The 17,880-nt window shown below is 38.2% G+C and overlaps 1 protein-coding gene across 1 annotated transcript in view; it reads left to right on the top strand.

Annotated features, from left to right (window-relative positions):
* The window catches only part of CTNND2 (catenin delta 2), a 773,259-nt gene that overhangs the window by 455,150 nt on the left and 300,229 nt on the right, over window positions 1–17,880 (top strand). Inside the window, exons 8-9 of the mRNA XM_039842770.1 lie at window positions 2,038–2,232; window positions 12,668–12,926. Coding sequence (XP_039698704.1) covers window positions 2,038–2,232; window positions 12,668–12,926 — 454 coding nt within the window. The remainder of the gene's footprint in view (window positions 1–2,037; window positions 2,233–12,667; window positions 12,927–17,880) is intronic.

The raw sequence follows: 17,880 nt of genomic DNA on the forward strand, positions 1-17,880 counted from the left end.
TTTTTTCATCTTGTAAACAGATGATATAAACTTATAGTATTGTTAAATACAGTTTTATAACTGTATTTTTAATGACATTTTATTTTCTTTAGCTAATTTTGTTAATACAGCATATAATGCCTGAAACATAATCACTGTTTAAGTTATCGGTAAGCTTCTGGTCAGCATTAGGCTATTCGCAGTTAAGTTGTGGGGAGTCAAAAGTTACATAAGGATCTTCAACCACGTGGAGGATCAGTACCCATAGGCCCCACATTATTCAAGGGCCAAGTAAAAGGACTGTTTTCTTGCATTTATACTTGAAGTCCTTGGCAATATTATCAAAACCTCAAGAAGCAGGAAGAACTGGCAGCAGGAGCTCAAGGAATAGCATCCTTAAAATATATTCCTGGAAAATATGAGCACGAGATAACATTTAGCATGCTGTTGGCATGCGATAAATTAGATGCAAGGGACCTAATTATGTAAACCGGTTATTTTGGACCTATCATTCCTCTGAACACTCTCTGAATCAAGATTGATTTAATTACTAGAGAAGGGAAAGGTAAGGAACTCACCTGCCCTGTTCATTCCTCAAAGCATTCAGTGATTTTCATTCACTTAATTCATAGAATTCTCAGCCACGCTGCAGTCATTCAAAAATCCTATTTTCTGTTCATTTAAATTTAAAGCTGCCTGTGTAAATATATCAGTAAGACATTTATCTGTTGGCAATTTCAGAGCTTCTGAATGGCATTTTCCTCAGATATACTAGACACGAATATCAAATAAAATCCTTGTGGTTAGGTGATCCAGTGGAAGGAGCGCAATCATTGAGCATCGATGATTTGGCCTTTAAAGCGGCTACCAGTGAAGGCCATGGACCAGCAGAACAGAGGTAAAGCTGTCCACAAACACCACCAAAATGAAAGGACTCCAGGACCCTGTTGGTTTAGGCTGGAATGGGGGCTCCCCATGGGGCCTGTTCAAAGGCAGTTGGCGGCTCCTAGCATGCCCTGTGGGTGTTAGCATTGGAGATGCAGCCCCATGTGGTTCCTGTGTGTTCTTCACTCACATTGTTGGGTAATATCCTCTCTTTGATGCCCCTTGGCCTTCATTGTCCCTGGGTGCCTCCTACCCCATCTGCCTCCATGGAGATGATTCTGCACCTGTTGATTCTGTCTGCCTCCAGTGAAATATTGGCTCTCAACCAACGTTTCCTTTTCTCCGTGTCAACTCAGCCTCTTAGCGCTCATCAAATTTTATTGTCCCATGTGCAGAAGTTCCCTAGCCCACAGCATTGCTTCGAAGCTGCACCTCTGCAACAAAATGACACCGGAAAAGGATTTATATCTCCAAGGCGAGTGACATAGAGCCTCGACTTATAAATTCAACCAATTATTGACAGCCATTTATCCCTTCAGCAGAGGAAGGTAGACTGTAAATGCAGATGCTCCGATTTAGAGGGTAAGAGTACAAGAAAATACCACTCGAAAAGACTTTAAAATCCGCCTCTCTCGGGGACTTAGGCTGTGGATAAGTCTGAACATTTCAGCTTGTTCATTGCCAGGAAAAATCTGCTGACGGGGACAGACGGGTTCACTTTTCAGGAACAGTATCAGGATGGCTTTCCATCGTCATGGCTTATTCATTTGCTCTTGACTTTAACTGTTTCTGTTGTAAAACTGAACATGCAAGGACTGTGGGAGAATGTCTTAGATTTGACTCTGCCCGATCCCTTGAGAGCAGAAGCCCTCAAAGGATGCCCTCCAGGCTGAGCAAAAGGACGTTTCATGGGCCCCGTTCCGTGTGGATTTCTCTCAGAATCGCCATCAACCTTCTAGGGAGATGGGATCTGGGAGTAGATCAAGGCAGCTGGGTGATGCCGATAAACTGGTTAGCTTGACATATTGCTGCCGTTTGTGTTGTTCATTTGATTTTCTGCAGATTTCAACATTTCTGTCTCAAAAAAAAATCAAATACATCATGGATATAAAAAAAGACAAGTTCCGTTTGCACGTGGGCCAGGCCTTCACGTTTCCTGTTGTTTTATTTCAGCCGGGTCCCGGGCCTCGTACAGCAGCCAGCACGGCCACCTGGGCCCCGAGCTGCGGGCTCTGCAGTCGCCCGAGCACCACATAGACCCCATCTATGAAGACCGCGTCTACCAGAAGCCTCCTATGAGGAGTCTCAGCCAGAGCCAGGGGGACCCTCTGCCGCCAGCACTCACCGGCACCTACCGCACGAGCACAGGTGAGTGTTCAGGACCCCACTCGGGGGCCTGTGCAAGGAGGGCACAGCTGGGGGCTTACGTAACGCTCTCTTGTGAAAGGGGGCTGTGTATGTGTGAGTGAGTGAGTATGTGTGCGTGTGTGTGTGTGCGTGTGTGTCCTCTCTCCCCACAAGCGTTGTGGCCTCTTATATCACCAGTGTCTGTGCCGATGGTGACAGAAACCAATCTGACTCCATTTTAGCTCCCTGAGTATATTGTGAATGGAAGAAGGACCGTGGGGGGTGGAAGCTTATTTTGTCAAACAGGCAAATCGAAGGAAACGGTGCTAATTTTTTGCGCATCATTATTAATGCATTTAATGAATATATGTATTCCAAGAAAACACCGTCATTATACGGGACATAATGAGCATGTAGGTATGCTCATATGCTGGTAAGCATTTTTTAATAATATACTTATTTGGCAAGCTTGGGAAAAACATATTTACTAAAAAGGTAGCATATTTTGTACATTATTTCATACACACTATTAGGTTAAATCATATGAAATTATTATTTAAAGGTTGGATATTGGCCATTGAATATGTTCAATCAACTTTATTGCTCTCCTATATATTTTGAATTGAACACCACCACAGGCTGCATGAAGAAAGACAAGTATTTTTCGAGAACAAGTAGCCATTTGCAAAATAACTGGTCAAATGTCATGGTTAAATGTGCTGGAGAACACTTATCTTAACTACAAAATTGATATAATTAAGAAGATGTCGAGAATTGTACTTATAAAGCCTCACATTGCTAAGTAAACTTAGAAACTATTGTGGAGCTGACTTGCAGACAGTAGGCTCTCTCTCTCTCTCTCTCTAATGCTCCACGGTACCAGGACGGGGGCCGAGGCGTGGAAAGGCTGAGTCTCTGGCATAGAACTTGGCACACAGGGCTCTGTGTGTGCCTATGTCTGAAGACTGTTGTAACTTCTAGTTACCCCGAAGTAGAGCATGGCAATTTTGTTAAACTGTATTATGATACTAAATTACACGTTTTGAAATCCAGGGCAGTATTGTTGCTTTTATAGTTGATTATTGATATTCACATTTCAAGATTTCACTGCATCATAGGAAAAGAGGCACAAAATACTCTTTATTTTATTTTTGACATCACAAATTCCATCCAATGCTAATAATACATATCTTGGTTTAAATGAAAAAGAATACCCATTTATTCTTCTGTCAGAATCTCTCTCACCCATCAGCCCGCACATCCATTCCCATCTGAGGCTGGGCTATTTTAACATTTGAGTTTGTTGCATATTATTAATATGAACTATGGTAATTATATTTCCATGCGTCCCTTAGAATAGACAAAGATAAAAACCTCAGTGATGTTCAATATCTAATTTGAATAAAAGCTGATGACAAAAGGGGTCATGTTGATTCTCTGTTCCATATTCATATGTTCATAGAATTATCTTGTTAAAAATTTCTAGAGGTTAATGAAAATTAGCTACAATAAGAAAAACAATACTTCATTCATCTTATGTCAGATCAAGACAGAAGAAGACATTCACAGTTTTAAAAAATAAAACCGTGGCATTTTCTCTAAGCCAGGGGTCAGCCAACTGGGTCTCATGGGTCTCATGGGTCTCATCCAGCTGGCCACCTGCTTCTCTAACACTCATGAGCTAAGAATGGCTCTTACATTTTTAAATGGTTTACAGTCTAAAGATGGATACGATTTTATGATATTTAAAATTTATATGAATTCAAGTTTCAGTGTCCACAAATAAAGTTCTTGGACTATGGCCACACCCCTTCATTTGCTGTCATTTATTTGGTGTCATCCTTAAATTTTCCGCCACAGTGGCCAAGTTGAGTAGTCGTGACAGAGACGAGATGGTTGGTAAAGCTGAGAATATTTACTTTCTGGCCTGTTGGAGAAAAAGTTTGCCAACCCCTACTCAGAGCCATCGGTGGAAAACCGTGCTGAACGAGTGAAGGCTGTTTTCCTTTGGCCCCTCCTATGAGGGAAGGCAGCAGTGTCCTCTAAAGGGGACACTTCAAAGTGTCATTTCAAAAAGGGAAAAGCTGTTTGCCCAGGCTTTTTCCCAGGAGCCATAATCTCGGCCCTGGCAGAGAACTGCTAAAGATGTGACAGCCAGATGTCCAAAACCTCACCTTAGTCCGCACCTTGGAACTTGAGGCACTTTTGAGGAAATATGCCAGTTTATGCAACGCTACAGAAATTTCCAGAAGCGCTTGGATGGTCTCTCTGGGTGAGGGAAGAAGCCACCTCTTTCCCGCTCCTAAACATAAAACCACAACTCTGTCTCCCCTGCACTCACCCAGGTTACTCCCTGTTTATACATTTATTTCATTTCCAATTCATACACTTTCGCAGCTAAATCTGCAACTCCAGGCACGTTCTCTATTAGAACTCATATGTCTGCGAAAATGTCTTTAATATGGATGTATGTCTTTTACTTATAAATTGTATGCATAGCGTACGATGTCACTTTTTAACATTTTTTATTTTTCAGTTACATTTGGCATACAATATGATATTGGTTTCAGATATACAACATAGCGATTAGACATTTATGTAACTTACAAAGTGATCACCTTGATAAATCTAGTACCCCTCTGACACCATACATAGTTATTATAATATTATTGACTATATTCTTTATGCTATACTTTACATCCCCATGACTGTTTTGTAACTACCATTTTGTTAATCCCTTCCCCTTTTTCACCCACTTCCCTGACCCCCTCCCATCTGGCAACCATCAGAACGTTCTCTGTGTCTTTGAGTTTCTGTTTTGTTTGTTTTGCTTTTTTTACATGTAAGTGAAATCATACTGCATTTGACTTTCTATGTCTGACTTACTCCACTTAACACAATACTCTCAAGGTCCACCCATGTCGTTGCAGGTGGCAAGACTTCATTCTTTTTTATGGTTGAGTCGTATTCCATTGTTTATATGTACCACCTCTTTTTTACTCATTCATCCATTGATGGACTTCCAGGTCGCTTTCATGTCTTTGCTATTGTAAATAATGCCGTAATGAACATGTGAATTCGCATGTCTCTTTGAAGTAGTGTTTTGAGTTTTTTCCAGATAAATAACCAGAAGTGAGATTACTGGGTCCTTCTTTATCTTTTCTTATAGCCTTTGTTTTAAAGTCTATTTTATCTGGTATTAATATTGCTACCCCAGCTTTTCCGTTTGTTTCCATTTTCATGAAATACCTTTTTTTCATCCCTTTAGTTCAGTCTGTGTGTGTCCTTCAATCTGAAGTGAGTCTCTTGTAGGCAGCATATGTTAGGGTCTTGTTTTGTTATTCATTCAGCCACCCTATGTCTTTTGATTGGAGCATTTAATCCATTTATATTTAGAGTAATTGTTAATACATATGTAGTCATTACTATTTTATTATTGACATTTTTTTTTAATTTTTTTCTTCTTCTTTTTAAAGAAGTTCCTCTAACTTTCCTCATACTGGTTTGGCGGTGATGAACTCCTTTGACAATATTATTAAATTATTTGAGGTAAAAGTCAAGATCAAAAATAGATAGAAAGAAAGATTGTCAGATTGCTTTCCCATATCCAGGGGGCCATTTCTCACACCCGTTGTGTCGTACACACCCCACACTGGAGACCACCTTCAGGAGGCTTCCATGGTCAGAGCAAACACCCTAACTCCTTAGGAAAAGAGGACGTGGTCTTATGAGGCCCGTTAGACTGGAAGTGTATAGGGGACACTGGCTTTTGGCTCAGGTTGGTGGCTGAGTGGCTTTAGCAACCAGGCTTCTCTCTCTGCTGTTAAGTGACAGGCCAGTGCCTGGCATTCTTTCAAGTTAATCCCTAAAGCATTTCCTATCTCTGACTCTTCAGGCTCAGGCACCCCGGCCACTGCAACCAACACAGACCTCTTCCCCATGCAGGTCCAGCAGAAGGGAGTGGGCTCCGAGGCTGCCTTCTGGCCTCCCTGGGCCCAGGTTGACACAGAAGCCAGCATCCTGGCCCCAGAGATTTGGTAGCCTAAGAGAAGGTAAAATCCACCAGGTTCAGGTAAAACCATTGAATCAGCAGTGGTCCCTTGTCAACAGGGCTTCCCAGAGAGTCCCCTCTCACCAGATCTGACAGCCGCTCCTCTCTTGCGGAGCCAGTGAATGAGTGGAGAGAGAGAGGGAGACAGAGACAGGCTGGCTGCCATTAGTGATCTCGGCCTGGTCAGGGAGGCAAGGTTGTGTGAACAGCCACAGAAACAGCAGGCCAGGGAGTCGGACGGTGGCCTGAATATCCCCACGTACTTTTATAGGACAGTCAGCCTAACGTCTTAGGCTTTAATTCTTACACAATTAAAATTTAAAGAGGCACTTTTAGCTATGGTGTCTATTTAAATAAAACATACCTTTCATCTGGGTTAAGACTTGTCAGAACCAGAGTTTATACAATGCATACAGCCAGACATGGAATATGTGAACCTCATGGATTTGCTTATGGTAAAGTCGATTAAGCAGAAACTAAATAACACAGATTTTTATTTTAAACTCAAAATATATCAATGACTATCAACTTAGGAGTCATTTGATTAACACAAACACTTGACTGCTGACAACCCCTAAACACATCTTTCAGAAAAACTAGTGAAAATGGCCAACGTTTGCTCTGATGATAGACACTCAAATTTCCTTTTGGTTAAATGTGATTCTAAGTGAGTGGAGAAAACAAGCTTTCTGTAATGAAAGTGTCAGCTTGTAATAAGGAATGAATTATCATAGATACATTGTAGGAGGAAAACATGCTAAGTATGAGGTTGACAAGTATTGCAGCATAAAAAGAGAAGAATGTGGTGAAAATATTGCACATATGGAGAAAGTGTTTTTTTAAAAAACCTTAATTCTCTGCAGTAATAACCAGTGCTTAGTAAAGTTACAGAAGGAATACATAGAAACTTTATGTTCATAACATTATCACGATTCTTCAACAATATATAAATAACATCTTCAATTAAAATCATTTGAGTCCACAAAAATGTAGGATACTAGCAGTTTATTACTCATGAAATGCTATTACTTCAAACTGTAAAAATGATTGCTTCTCATTAGAGCAAGTCACATTAGGACCTCCCTAACTTCTTAGTTAAAAGTTTTACCTTTTTTATCTAAAAAGTCAGGGGCACATCATTACCCAATTGGAAATTTTTAATAAATATCATCTTTAAACCAAGAATTGCTCCCAGATGCTTACCTGTATTAACTCACCTCAAATGGTGTAAATAAAAAGTTAAATAGGAGCGGGTGTTGATGGGGATGGTAAAAAAAAAAGGCAAAGGGATTAAGATAGATACAAAATAGTCATAGAGACATAAAATGTAGCATAAGGAAAATAGTCAGCAATGTCGTAATATGGAAGGAGGACGAGGGGTACCAGATTTAGTGGGGTGACCACTTCGTGAGTTATATAGATCTCTAATCACTATGGTTCACAACTGAAACTAAAATGTTATTGTATGCCAGCTATAGTAGAAAAAAGAAATTGTCCAATTGTACAATGTAAACATAAGCAACTAGCTGTCTATTTCAATAAAGCTGGGTGGGGGGCGGATCTAATTACAGCTGAAGGAAGAGAGTTCGCTAGTAGAACAGTTCATTGGGATAATTCAGAAACGTCAACATCAACTCCAATAATAATGATTCTATTACAACTGAAAATTCTGCATTAAACGCTTCTCCCCACAAAGATAATACGTCACGTAAAAAGATCATGTTAAATTTACCCGTGAATGTTTTTCCATTGAGTTTAGCTTGGATCAACCTGTGTGGAGCACAGAAGATTGGAAGACCTTTACGATTCAGTTCTAAACGATAATGTTGTTGGAAATATAGTAGATTGGGTACTAAAGTTTCCACATTTCTAAAGTAATGAAATTAGGCTCTCTTGCAGAATGTATAGGCCGTGTCCTTGGACCCATTGTCACTGAAGCCATCTTTATTTTCAAAGGGAACACGTTAATTAGCCTATTATAGCATGCTTCATTTGTATTTATGTAACGTGTGTGAATGTTTTTTACGTTTTCATATTTCTCTATATACAAATACACCTGAAGGCAAAGGTAAATAAAACAAAGACAAAACTAAATGTTTTTAGTTTTTGTCGAACCCTACTTTATAGGCTTCCTAAGTTTCTTCATGTGTCAGATTCTCGTATTTTATTCTGTTCTCATTTTATTCTATTGTCAGTAAATAATGCATGTAATGAGCTATTATCATCAAAGTACCTGTAGAATATTTGATTTTATTTAAAAAGATTACTCTTCACCATCTTCCAAATATAACACAGAACACATTTTTTTTTCCTTTACATGCTAGATCTTTATTTGTGTAGCTCCACGGAAAACAGATAACTTCATAAAGCACACAGATGTAGGGTGAGCTATCAAGTGAACTGCTGAAGAGGCTGCTTCTAAAATCTCCCCAAAGAGACCAGCATCAGGATTCATTGAGTTCTAAGAGTTTATTGAGGGGAGAAGGGGCGGTTTGCAGAGCAGGTGAGGACAGAGGCATTTACAGAGCTGATGAAGCATCTTCCAGTTGAAATGCTCGCCACAAGAAGGTTCCACTGAAGGAGTCATCCTACAAACAGGCGAGTTGGTCAACTGAGCCCTAAAACTCAACTAAGAAAATGTATAACAGGACAGGAATGAAAGGAAATACTGTATTAGAAGAAAGCCTTTTAATAGTGTGACCAACACCGGCTTATTCATACTGATAGAGATCCCTGGTTTGTATAGGCCACAGGCAAGGCAAAAAGGAAGAATTTTATCTTTACCTGTAGAAGTCATTTTTTTTTATGTCATGCTTAACAACAGAAGGCATGACATTGTTACACTACTATTAGATCTGTTAGGTTCTCACACATTTTCTTCTCTTCAATCTAATTACCTATCCTTTAATGTAGTGTATTTTTCTCCCCATTCGTATTGGTATTTTCATTGCATTGACCAGTCTCTAATTTATTTTGATATGGAAGTACCAGTTTGAATTCCAATTATATATTTTGAAATTCTCATCAGCTATCTTATTTTTTTGTGACCTAAAAAACAATTAACCTGTAGATTCAAGAATGATACTTCTGAACGACCATTTGTCAAGTGCCAGAGGTGTGATTTTGATTTTTAATACGATCTTTCTGAAAGTCGTTTACTCATCATAGATTTCATAGCCCATCCCCTTTTTGTTAATATAGCGAAATCATTGATTAAGACTCAAAACTCCTTCAAATAAAATTAAGATAAAGATATGTATTCCCATTCTTTGATTTTCATAGAAAGGAACAAAATTAGATTTTTCTGCACAAAGAATTTTTGTGTAGTTTTTCTGCATATCTTAATAAATTCAATTTAATGAGAAATGATATAAATTTGTTAACACACCAATTTGTGATCATTTTTTTCAATATAATAGGTCATTAGTAATTATGATAAACCTATCTCTTCTCTGTAACTTTAGTAGACATTTCTCTTAATTCGAAGACTCTCATCATTTTTCTGTGTTTTTTCATTATGTTAAATAATTCAGTAATAGGCATCTTTGAGGTTTTAAACCCGATCCAGTTTGCAGGGGTGGTTATAAGCATAAACTCCCACAGCAAAGTGTAGGGACTCTAACTCCTTCTCTGCTAGGAACCAGGTAAACTCCAACTTCTGCAATCTCTCTGTGCCTTGGTTTCCCATCTATAAAGTGAGAATGAGGTGCTTGCTGTCTTCAGGAGTTGTTGAAGGAAATAGGAGTTCACACATGAGCTATGATGTCCAATACCCAGTAGGAAGGGCCTTTCACCCCAACATGATGTGTGCGGCCCCCTCGTCTAGTATCAGTTGATTTCAACATAGTTTATGGTAATAACTATCATAACTCGTCTGCTTAACGTTTTCTATTAGGTGTTTAGTACTTTTCATGCATCTAAAGCAGACAGCATCCCCATGAGGCCATGCTGCTCCCTTTCTGGTCGGGGAGCGAGAGCTCAGAGAGCTCCGTCACCTTGTCCAATACTGAGAATGACCAAGACCTGGATGTGAACCAATGCTCTAACTGCAGAAGCCAAGTTCTGAATAAATTCCACGATATTTTCTCCGCGAAAGGCCATAGTAAAACACATATATGAGCCTGATGATATTTATAAATTTCTTTCTTCCTTTTCTTGCTCCTCATATTCTGAGATGGTACCTTTCTTTTCCTGCTTGACTGCATTCGATACCCTAGATTCACATGTTGACCTAATCTTCCTGATAGTCTTCATAATTTTTGTCAGCTACTGGGACTATTTTTCTTAAACTCCTCTTGTTACCTTTTAATTTATGGCCCTTTGAGAGTTTTTTGGAGAGGCTAGTCAGGTTGCTTGCTTTACTCATCCTATTGTTTTTTGTTTGTTTTATGTTAACAAATATGTTTCTTTAGATTTCAATATTACTTCCTCATCTGTGCTATTTTATCCTCTTTCCTGGTAATAATTGTATTTATTTTATTAGTAGTGAGTAATATGGCATAAAAAAGGATTTATTTTCTGATATTAGTAACCATTTTCAGCAAGCTTAAAGGTAGATACTTAGTTTCCTGAACGGGAAAAAAATGAGTTTATCTGAAAAAAAGTCAAGTGTACTTAGTTTTTCCCTTCTGTCCTTGATTTGCTGGCCAGCTTATCATAACTCTTCTAGAAAATGAAATTTTGTTTACCTCTGTGCATTTCTTCTTCCAAAAGGAAGGTTATGCTTGGCCTAAATTTTAAACCCCTGTCACCAAAGCATATTGTTCATAAATTTTTAAAACATGAATTTTAAATAGACATGTTTGTCATATTTTGGAGAAAATATAAATCCTCCAGAAATTGCATAAAGACCTAAGAGAGATTTCCTGGTTGTGAACTTAATGTTTATTAGTCTAATTTGATCATTTTGAAATTTAATCCATCGGGCAAGCCTCAGCATTTCAGAAGACTGACCCCTGGGAATATACACACCTTTTTCTTTACAAAGTTTTTCTTAAATATTTTTTTGATTTTCACTATTTCATGGTGTCTATAGTCCTAATTCTGGTTATTATAAAATTAAGTATTAAAAATTCATTGGAATCGAGAAGCACTGAACTCTTCATTTCTCAGTATTAGAAGGTATTTTTCTCTGTTCACTTTGCAACTTTTGTCATTTCAACACGATTTCCTTTATTTTTTTAACAATTGTTTTCTCAATGTGACATAATTTCTTTTGCGTTTGACTTGGCATATGTCCCTTATTGTAAGAAAGGATACAATAAGCTCTGTCATTGTCCACTAAGAAGCACTCAGAAAGTCAGAGTCATGGAGGATGATTTATAGTCCGAACCAAATGCCATATGGAGCACCCACGGTATAAATGGGTGTACTAGACACTAGCTGTATTTTGGACGTATTCTGATTTCCAGTGCCATGAAGTAAATATCCTATGTAAAGTTAACCATGGCTAATAATTGCTATAGCAGTTAATAATGTCACATTCTGTTAATATGAAAGATGCTATTCTCATTGTATAGGACAACTAAACCTTAGATGTCAAACATTTTTGAGATCCAGAAAATCTCAAAAATGACATGACATGAACTAAAAAAAAAAAAAAAATCTAGGCCAGGAAAGAGAAAACCAAAATTCAGTTTGGAAATAAACCGATTTCAGTAACTGGTGTAAAATTTTCTCAAAACAATTTAGACGTACTGAAAAGATGTAGATACTCTGGAAAAACCAAGTCAGCTCTTTATTCTGTCTGTTACAGTTCATCTCCTGCACATCTACCCTTCACCAAACTTATCTGCTACTATGACAGCTTACAAAAATCTTCGGGGCGTTACTTTACAGGCGCTAGAGCAGCCCTGCATTTCCTGCTCTGGCCTAATTAGGGAGACATCAGCTCTGCCTCTCTCCACCTCCACCCTCCCTTCCACTTTTCCTTATTTTTTGATTGAGGAAAATTAACTACATTACTAATTTTGTTTTAAACCCTAATAAACTTAATGTACCATCACGTAAACAAACCTTTTCTGAATTTTCTCAATGCGAACAATAATTTCACATCCATGATTTCCTATAAAATATTCCCTGTATTTCTTCTGGGTTCTTGTTTCACACGTAGCTTACATTTCAGAATGACAAACCTTCTCTGGGACATTCGTTGGTAAGCAATAAACGCACAACAGATGCATTTTCCCCTGTAGCCAAAAGGTGTATTTCTGAAGTTGCATGCCGATTATCATTTTACTGGATAACATGGAATATGTTGGTTCAAATATGACTGGTTATTTTTTTTATTCTTTCAAACCCCCCCTTTTTTTTATGTGTGTAATTTCTCCCCCTGCCTAGACCTCGTTAACCATTTCTGTGAGCAGGTCCTCAATTTTTTGCTTTGTCCCTACTTTCCTGTCCTAGCCCCATCTTCCCCTGGTGTCGACTCCGTCCCCTTGCAGCGCACGGGCAGCCAGCACGGCCCCCAGAATGCCACCGCCGCCGCCACCTTCCAGAGGGCCAGCTACGCCGCCGGCCCCGCCTCCAGCTACGCGGACCCCTACCGACAGCTACAGTACTGTCCCTCTGTCGAGTCTCCATACAGCAAATCCGGCCCTACCCTCCCGCCCGAAGGCACCTTGGCCAGGTCCCCATCCATCGACAGCATCCAGAAAGACCCCAGGTGGGTACAAACATTTTCCCTTTTCCCTGCTTGTGTCTGAAGAGATTTCCTAATCAGGTGTTGTTACAGCGCGATTTTTTTTTTTTTTTTTTTTCTGCATCACATTGTTGCGTTCATGTGTTGACAGGTTGATTCCAGTTGGGTTTTGTAATCTTTGCTCTGGTCTGGGATGTGGCTGTTGGTCTTGGACCCCTGGTATCTTGTGTGGTTCAGCAGCGGATGGCAGAGATGACCTTGTGATCAGAACATCTGTAGGTGCCTGGCGGTTCAGCTGTTTGATAAGATCTAGAATGAAAGGCAACCGAGGATGGGAGATGATCTCACTCAACTTCTCATGGACGAGGTGTCTTCTCGTCTCAGTAGAAGCGTGCTTTGTCACCATGCGTGTTTCTGTTTCCCAGAGTGTAAAGTGGTCCACCTAGCAGGTTCTACTAAAAATCGAAATTTAGAAAATCCGTATTATTACCTTCATGTTTCTGTGTGTGAAAATAAACACAAGTTTGAAGTTGTTTGGGCGTTGACGAAAACTTGAATATAACGTAGTAAAGAAATTGTTAGTATTGAGATGTGTTTCTTTTTGGCTTTCTGTTTTCGATAGTGGCAAGGGATTTGGCGATGCTCTACTTCTGACGTTGGAATCGAGTTCCTGTAGAGTTCAATGATGTTTTATTCATAGCCATTTGATTTATGCTGATAGTTCCCCATAAATATGCGTGTGTGTGTGTGTGTGTGCGCGCGTGTGTGCGTGTGCGCGCGAATACCGTAGATATGTCAGATTTCCGGCATTTCTTTGTAGCAGGGCATGTGACTTGACTCTAGTGGTGTGCTTGAAATTCATCTTGAGAAATTTTCTGCGATAGAGCACATAAGTACTGTGTCGAGGGGTTTGCACAGATTGTTTTGAAAAAAAAGTTCACATCTGCAAACATAAAGGCGGAATGGAACCATTTTATGGTATTCTTTGTGATAGCCACTTTGGCACAATTCAACACGCCTTGGAGTGTCCCTGCTAAGTGCTATGTTTGGGAGAACGTTCATTGTAAATGTGACTCGTAGTAAGTACTCGCTGTTAACTAGTAGGAAGAAGTATACTACATTGCGTTGTGCAGAGTCCTGCTTATCCAGGTTTTCAGTCTCATCAGCAATCTCCGTAGCCTTGGTCCTAAAATCTGTCACAAACCCTTAAGAATCCTGGGCATGCGTGGATACAGTGCTCTTCAGATAACATCTCAACACTGTATTTTTAAATAATTTTTTGACGGGTTACCAAAAACATATAGAAATAGAATCATAGTAAACTCTTAAGAAATGCTAAATAGAAAAATGTATAATGGAATTTGCATTGCTTTGTTTATCATTGTATATTTAAATTGAGGATAAGTGTTTTACCTCCAATGGAAAGGTTTTAAATTTTTGTACTAGGGGATTTTAGCTTAATAAGAAACCAAATTTATATTTCTCCAGCTACAGATAAGCTTCTTTATTTGCTACTGTTTATCAAATGCATTTCATTTCACTAAGTGGCGTATCCTTTCCATTTTATATAACTGTCATTTTTATAGGCTTTCTTCTTTTTCCAATATACTGTCATACCTTTTCAAGTTAGGGATTATGTCACTATATTATTGAGTGCACACTAGAAACTAAAAAAGAGAAACACCAGTAAGAAATGTTAGAATGAATAAGAGAATATTGGCCACTGTAGTCTTTTGTATGTGTAAAATTTATATGGAGGTCATTGTTATATGAATTACAGGTGCACTATGGTATTTTTGAGAATACTAGGCATTGGCCTTAAATGTGTTAATTCTGGGGGAAAAAAAAATCATACCAACATTCTAAGCCCAGCTACACAAGCAAAACAAACAGAATGAGCTCTAGAACCAGAACTAGATTTTTGTGGTGTGATGTAAAAAGAAATAATAACCTGGCACCATGCAGAATGGATGGGATATAAAATACAATAAGGCCTTGCTGGTAGGGTTTTCTTAAAATATGGGGTTTTGTTACAGCGTTCATATTTAACTAAGAGACAAATTTAAAAGCTCGAGTCCAAAATATAATAATTCTTTTATGACCAGATTTTTTGCATCTTCCTTCAAGTAATGTATTTTGATTCTTCCCAGATGACTATCACTAGAACTAATATGTTTAACTTTCTAGACTTCAGAGTTGTTTATTTTGGCATTATGGCTTATAATTTAAAATTTTTCCATTTTTAGATGATGCCTTTCAGCTTTTAACATATGTTTTTAAAGAAACTGTGTTAAAGTTTCGTTTATCATTAAATACCAGACCATGTAAGCCCTTTACTGTTACAAACATATCTTTATAGCCCAATTCTCAAAGCAATTTTACTTACACCTTTGATGCATTTCTCCTTTGTGAGAGGAGACTGATAGCTCCATGAGCTCTGCCTTATACACATGGAGAATTGGGGTGTTAACTGAGTTATTGAAGGTCACAGCGCAGACAGGTGCGTACGCAGGCTGAAATCCATACTGTTCAGACACTGTGGCACATATTGACGTGAACATTTTATTTCCTTAAAAAAATAAAAAGGAAGAGGAAAGAATATACTCACATCTCGCAGGATGATGGTGTCTGTGTGTAGTTGCTGGGAAGAATGAAGGAAATGATGCGCATCATCTAAGTAGCTCGAGCCTGTCCGAACACTGGTTATTGGATGTGTGGGTTTCGTACTATTTTTCATTCTTTTCTTTTTCTTTCTTTTCGTTTCTTTTCTAAAGCTCTTTATTCCTCTATTGCAGACCAGTGTCTTTTCTCCATTAAAGAGCTTTAGTATTATTCACTGAGAAGTTTTCAAGCAAACTGTGCATTTTAGAATAAGAATTTGAAATCAAGATAGCCTTAATTCAGTCATTAGACTTGAAACCAGAGACTTCATGTCAGCTCTTCATTCCTCTGAGCCGTAGGATATGAAAGGGTTGGTTCTAGTATGCTTTGCTCCGTCATATAGATTGTGGCAAAACTTCGTTTTTTTTTCACCTTTAACTTTCCCCGTCATGTACTCCAAACAAAGAAAGCACAGAAACTTTTTATACAAGAGATGGCAAAATCTAATTTCCTTTTTGAAGTCAGCAATCACTTTGAAAATATATATACACACCCGTACACTTTTTACTTTACAGCCACAATTCACTGAGCTTTTATTTGTTAATTGTGTGTTGTCTTGCATAAAATGTGAATCTCTTAAGAACTGTTGTCATGGCTAATATATTTTGATTCTATATCAAATACTGAGTATTTTCTACTGGTGTTTTTAAGTATATAGCTCAAATATAAACTTAAATTATATGAAAGAAGTTTCAGTGAAGTTAGGAGTAATAAGTCATAGCATTCTTATTTTGAAAACGTGGTTAGTGAAATAACTGGAGAAAATAAAGCAAGGCTGAGATAGCTGGGTATACTAAAGATGCTACAGATATTGTCTATAAAAGGAGAAAAGTTTGACTAGGGTACTTACTGGCATAATCTGATGTATAGGTTGTAGCAGGAATAGTATCTTTTAATCATGTTTGATTAATTCCCTTTAAACCTTAATGTACACTCCGTCAAAAACAATTTTCAAACCTATGTAATGAATCTAAATTCTGGGAAGCATAATTTACAACAAAACTCTATCTTCTTTTTGTTATCCAACATAACAGAAAAGTAAATACAGTGGCACATCTATTCTGCTGAATTTGAGCCCAAATTAGCAACTGCATTTTAGTCGGCTGTCAAACTTATACAGCGTGTTCTGTTTCAGGCCACAATATTTGACCAATAATATAAAAATATGCACCTTTTAAGGAATTACCTAGAATATTTCTACTATGTTATAGCTGCTACTTTTAAGATATTGCTAAAATTATTTTATTATTGGGTATTATATTATATTATTATTACAAATATTACAAGTATCATTAAGCAAACACAGGTTAAGAATTTTTCCAAATGCTCTTTCTTCATCATTTTCTTGCCCAATTAAAAAAATCACACAGCAGATAGTGATTTGAATGAATGCTCAGGAAACAGAGCATACTACAAAAATGCTTTTTTTTAAAGGCGAAGATTTGAAAAATATTTTTGAATCTTTATTAAAGTTTAAAGCGCTATTATTATGTGACTTAAGTAACTTGGCTGAAGCGTTTGCAATGGAACAGTTCCATAATAGTCTTCATAGTCCAGTTCTCTTGGGTGGTAAATCTCTAAGGAGTTTGCTTTTCACTTCAAATGCCCAATAATCATTTACTTAATTGGGGGAAATGTCAGAGAAGAATAAAGCTCGCACAACTTAAAGACCTTCCGAGTACGAAGAGCACTGGAAGTCATTTATTTAGTTAGGCTAAAAGCAAGTCTGACATGTGCCATTCATTCTCTTCTTGAATGCCTCTAGCAATGGGCCACTCATCATCTCTGGAAGAATTTTATTAATTCCTTGAATAATTCAAGCCTTGGAAAGTAATTTCCATTGATACAAAATATGCAGCTCTAGTACGTTCATTCCCTGATCTTATTTCTGACCTCTGAAATCACATGAGAAACACCCACTCTTTTGTTCAAAGAACAGCCTTTGAATGCGCTTGTGACGCATCTCACCAATGCCCTCGCCTCCTTCTGTGTTAGCTAGCTGCAGTCCCTCTGTGAGGGCTGTCCTCTGGAGTCCTCCAGTGGCCAGTCCCCTTCCTAGTTCTGTCTCACATGTCACCAGAAGTGCAGGAAGAGAAGAAGTGTGACCTTTGGGCAACCTGGGTCTGTAGTAGGTTTTCTTGACAGTCGAAATGAGAATAATGTTTATAACAGTGATGATAACGATGATAATGAAAATTAATTAATATGGTCCATGCTCGACATTAAACTTTTTGTATTTCTTATTTAATTTAATCTTCCCTAAATCCCTATGATGTAACTTTTTATTGTCCTCCTTTTACATATGGGGAGACTGAGG

The sequence above is a fragment of the Pteropus medius genome, unplaced genomic scaffold, assembly GCF_902729225.1.
Source record: "Pteropus medius unplaced genomic scaffold, Ma_sr-lr_union100, whole genome shotgun sequence".
Classification (NCBI taxonomy): Eukaryota; Metazoa; Chordata; class Mammalia; order Chiroptera; family Pteropodidae; genus Pteropus; species Pteropus medius.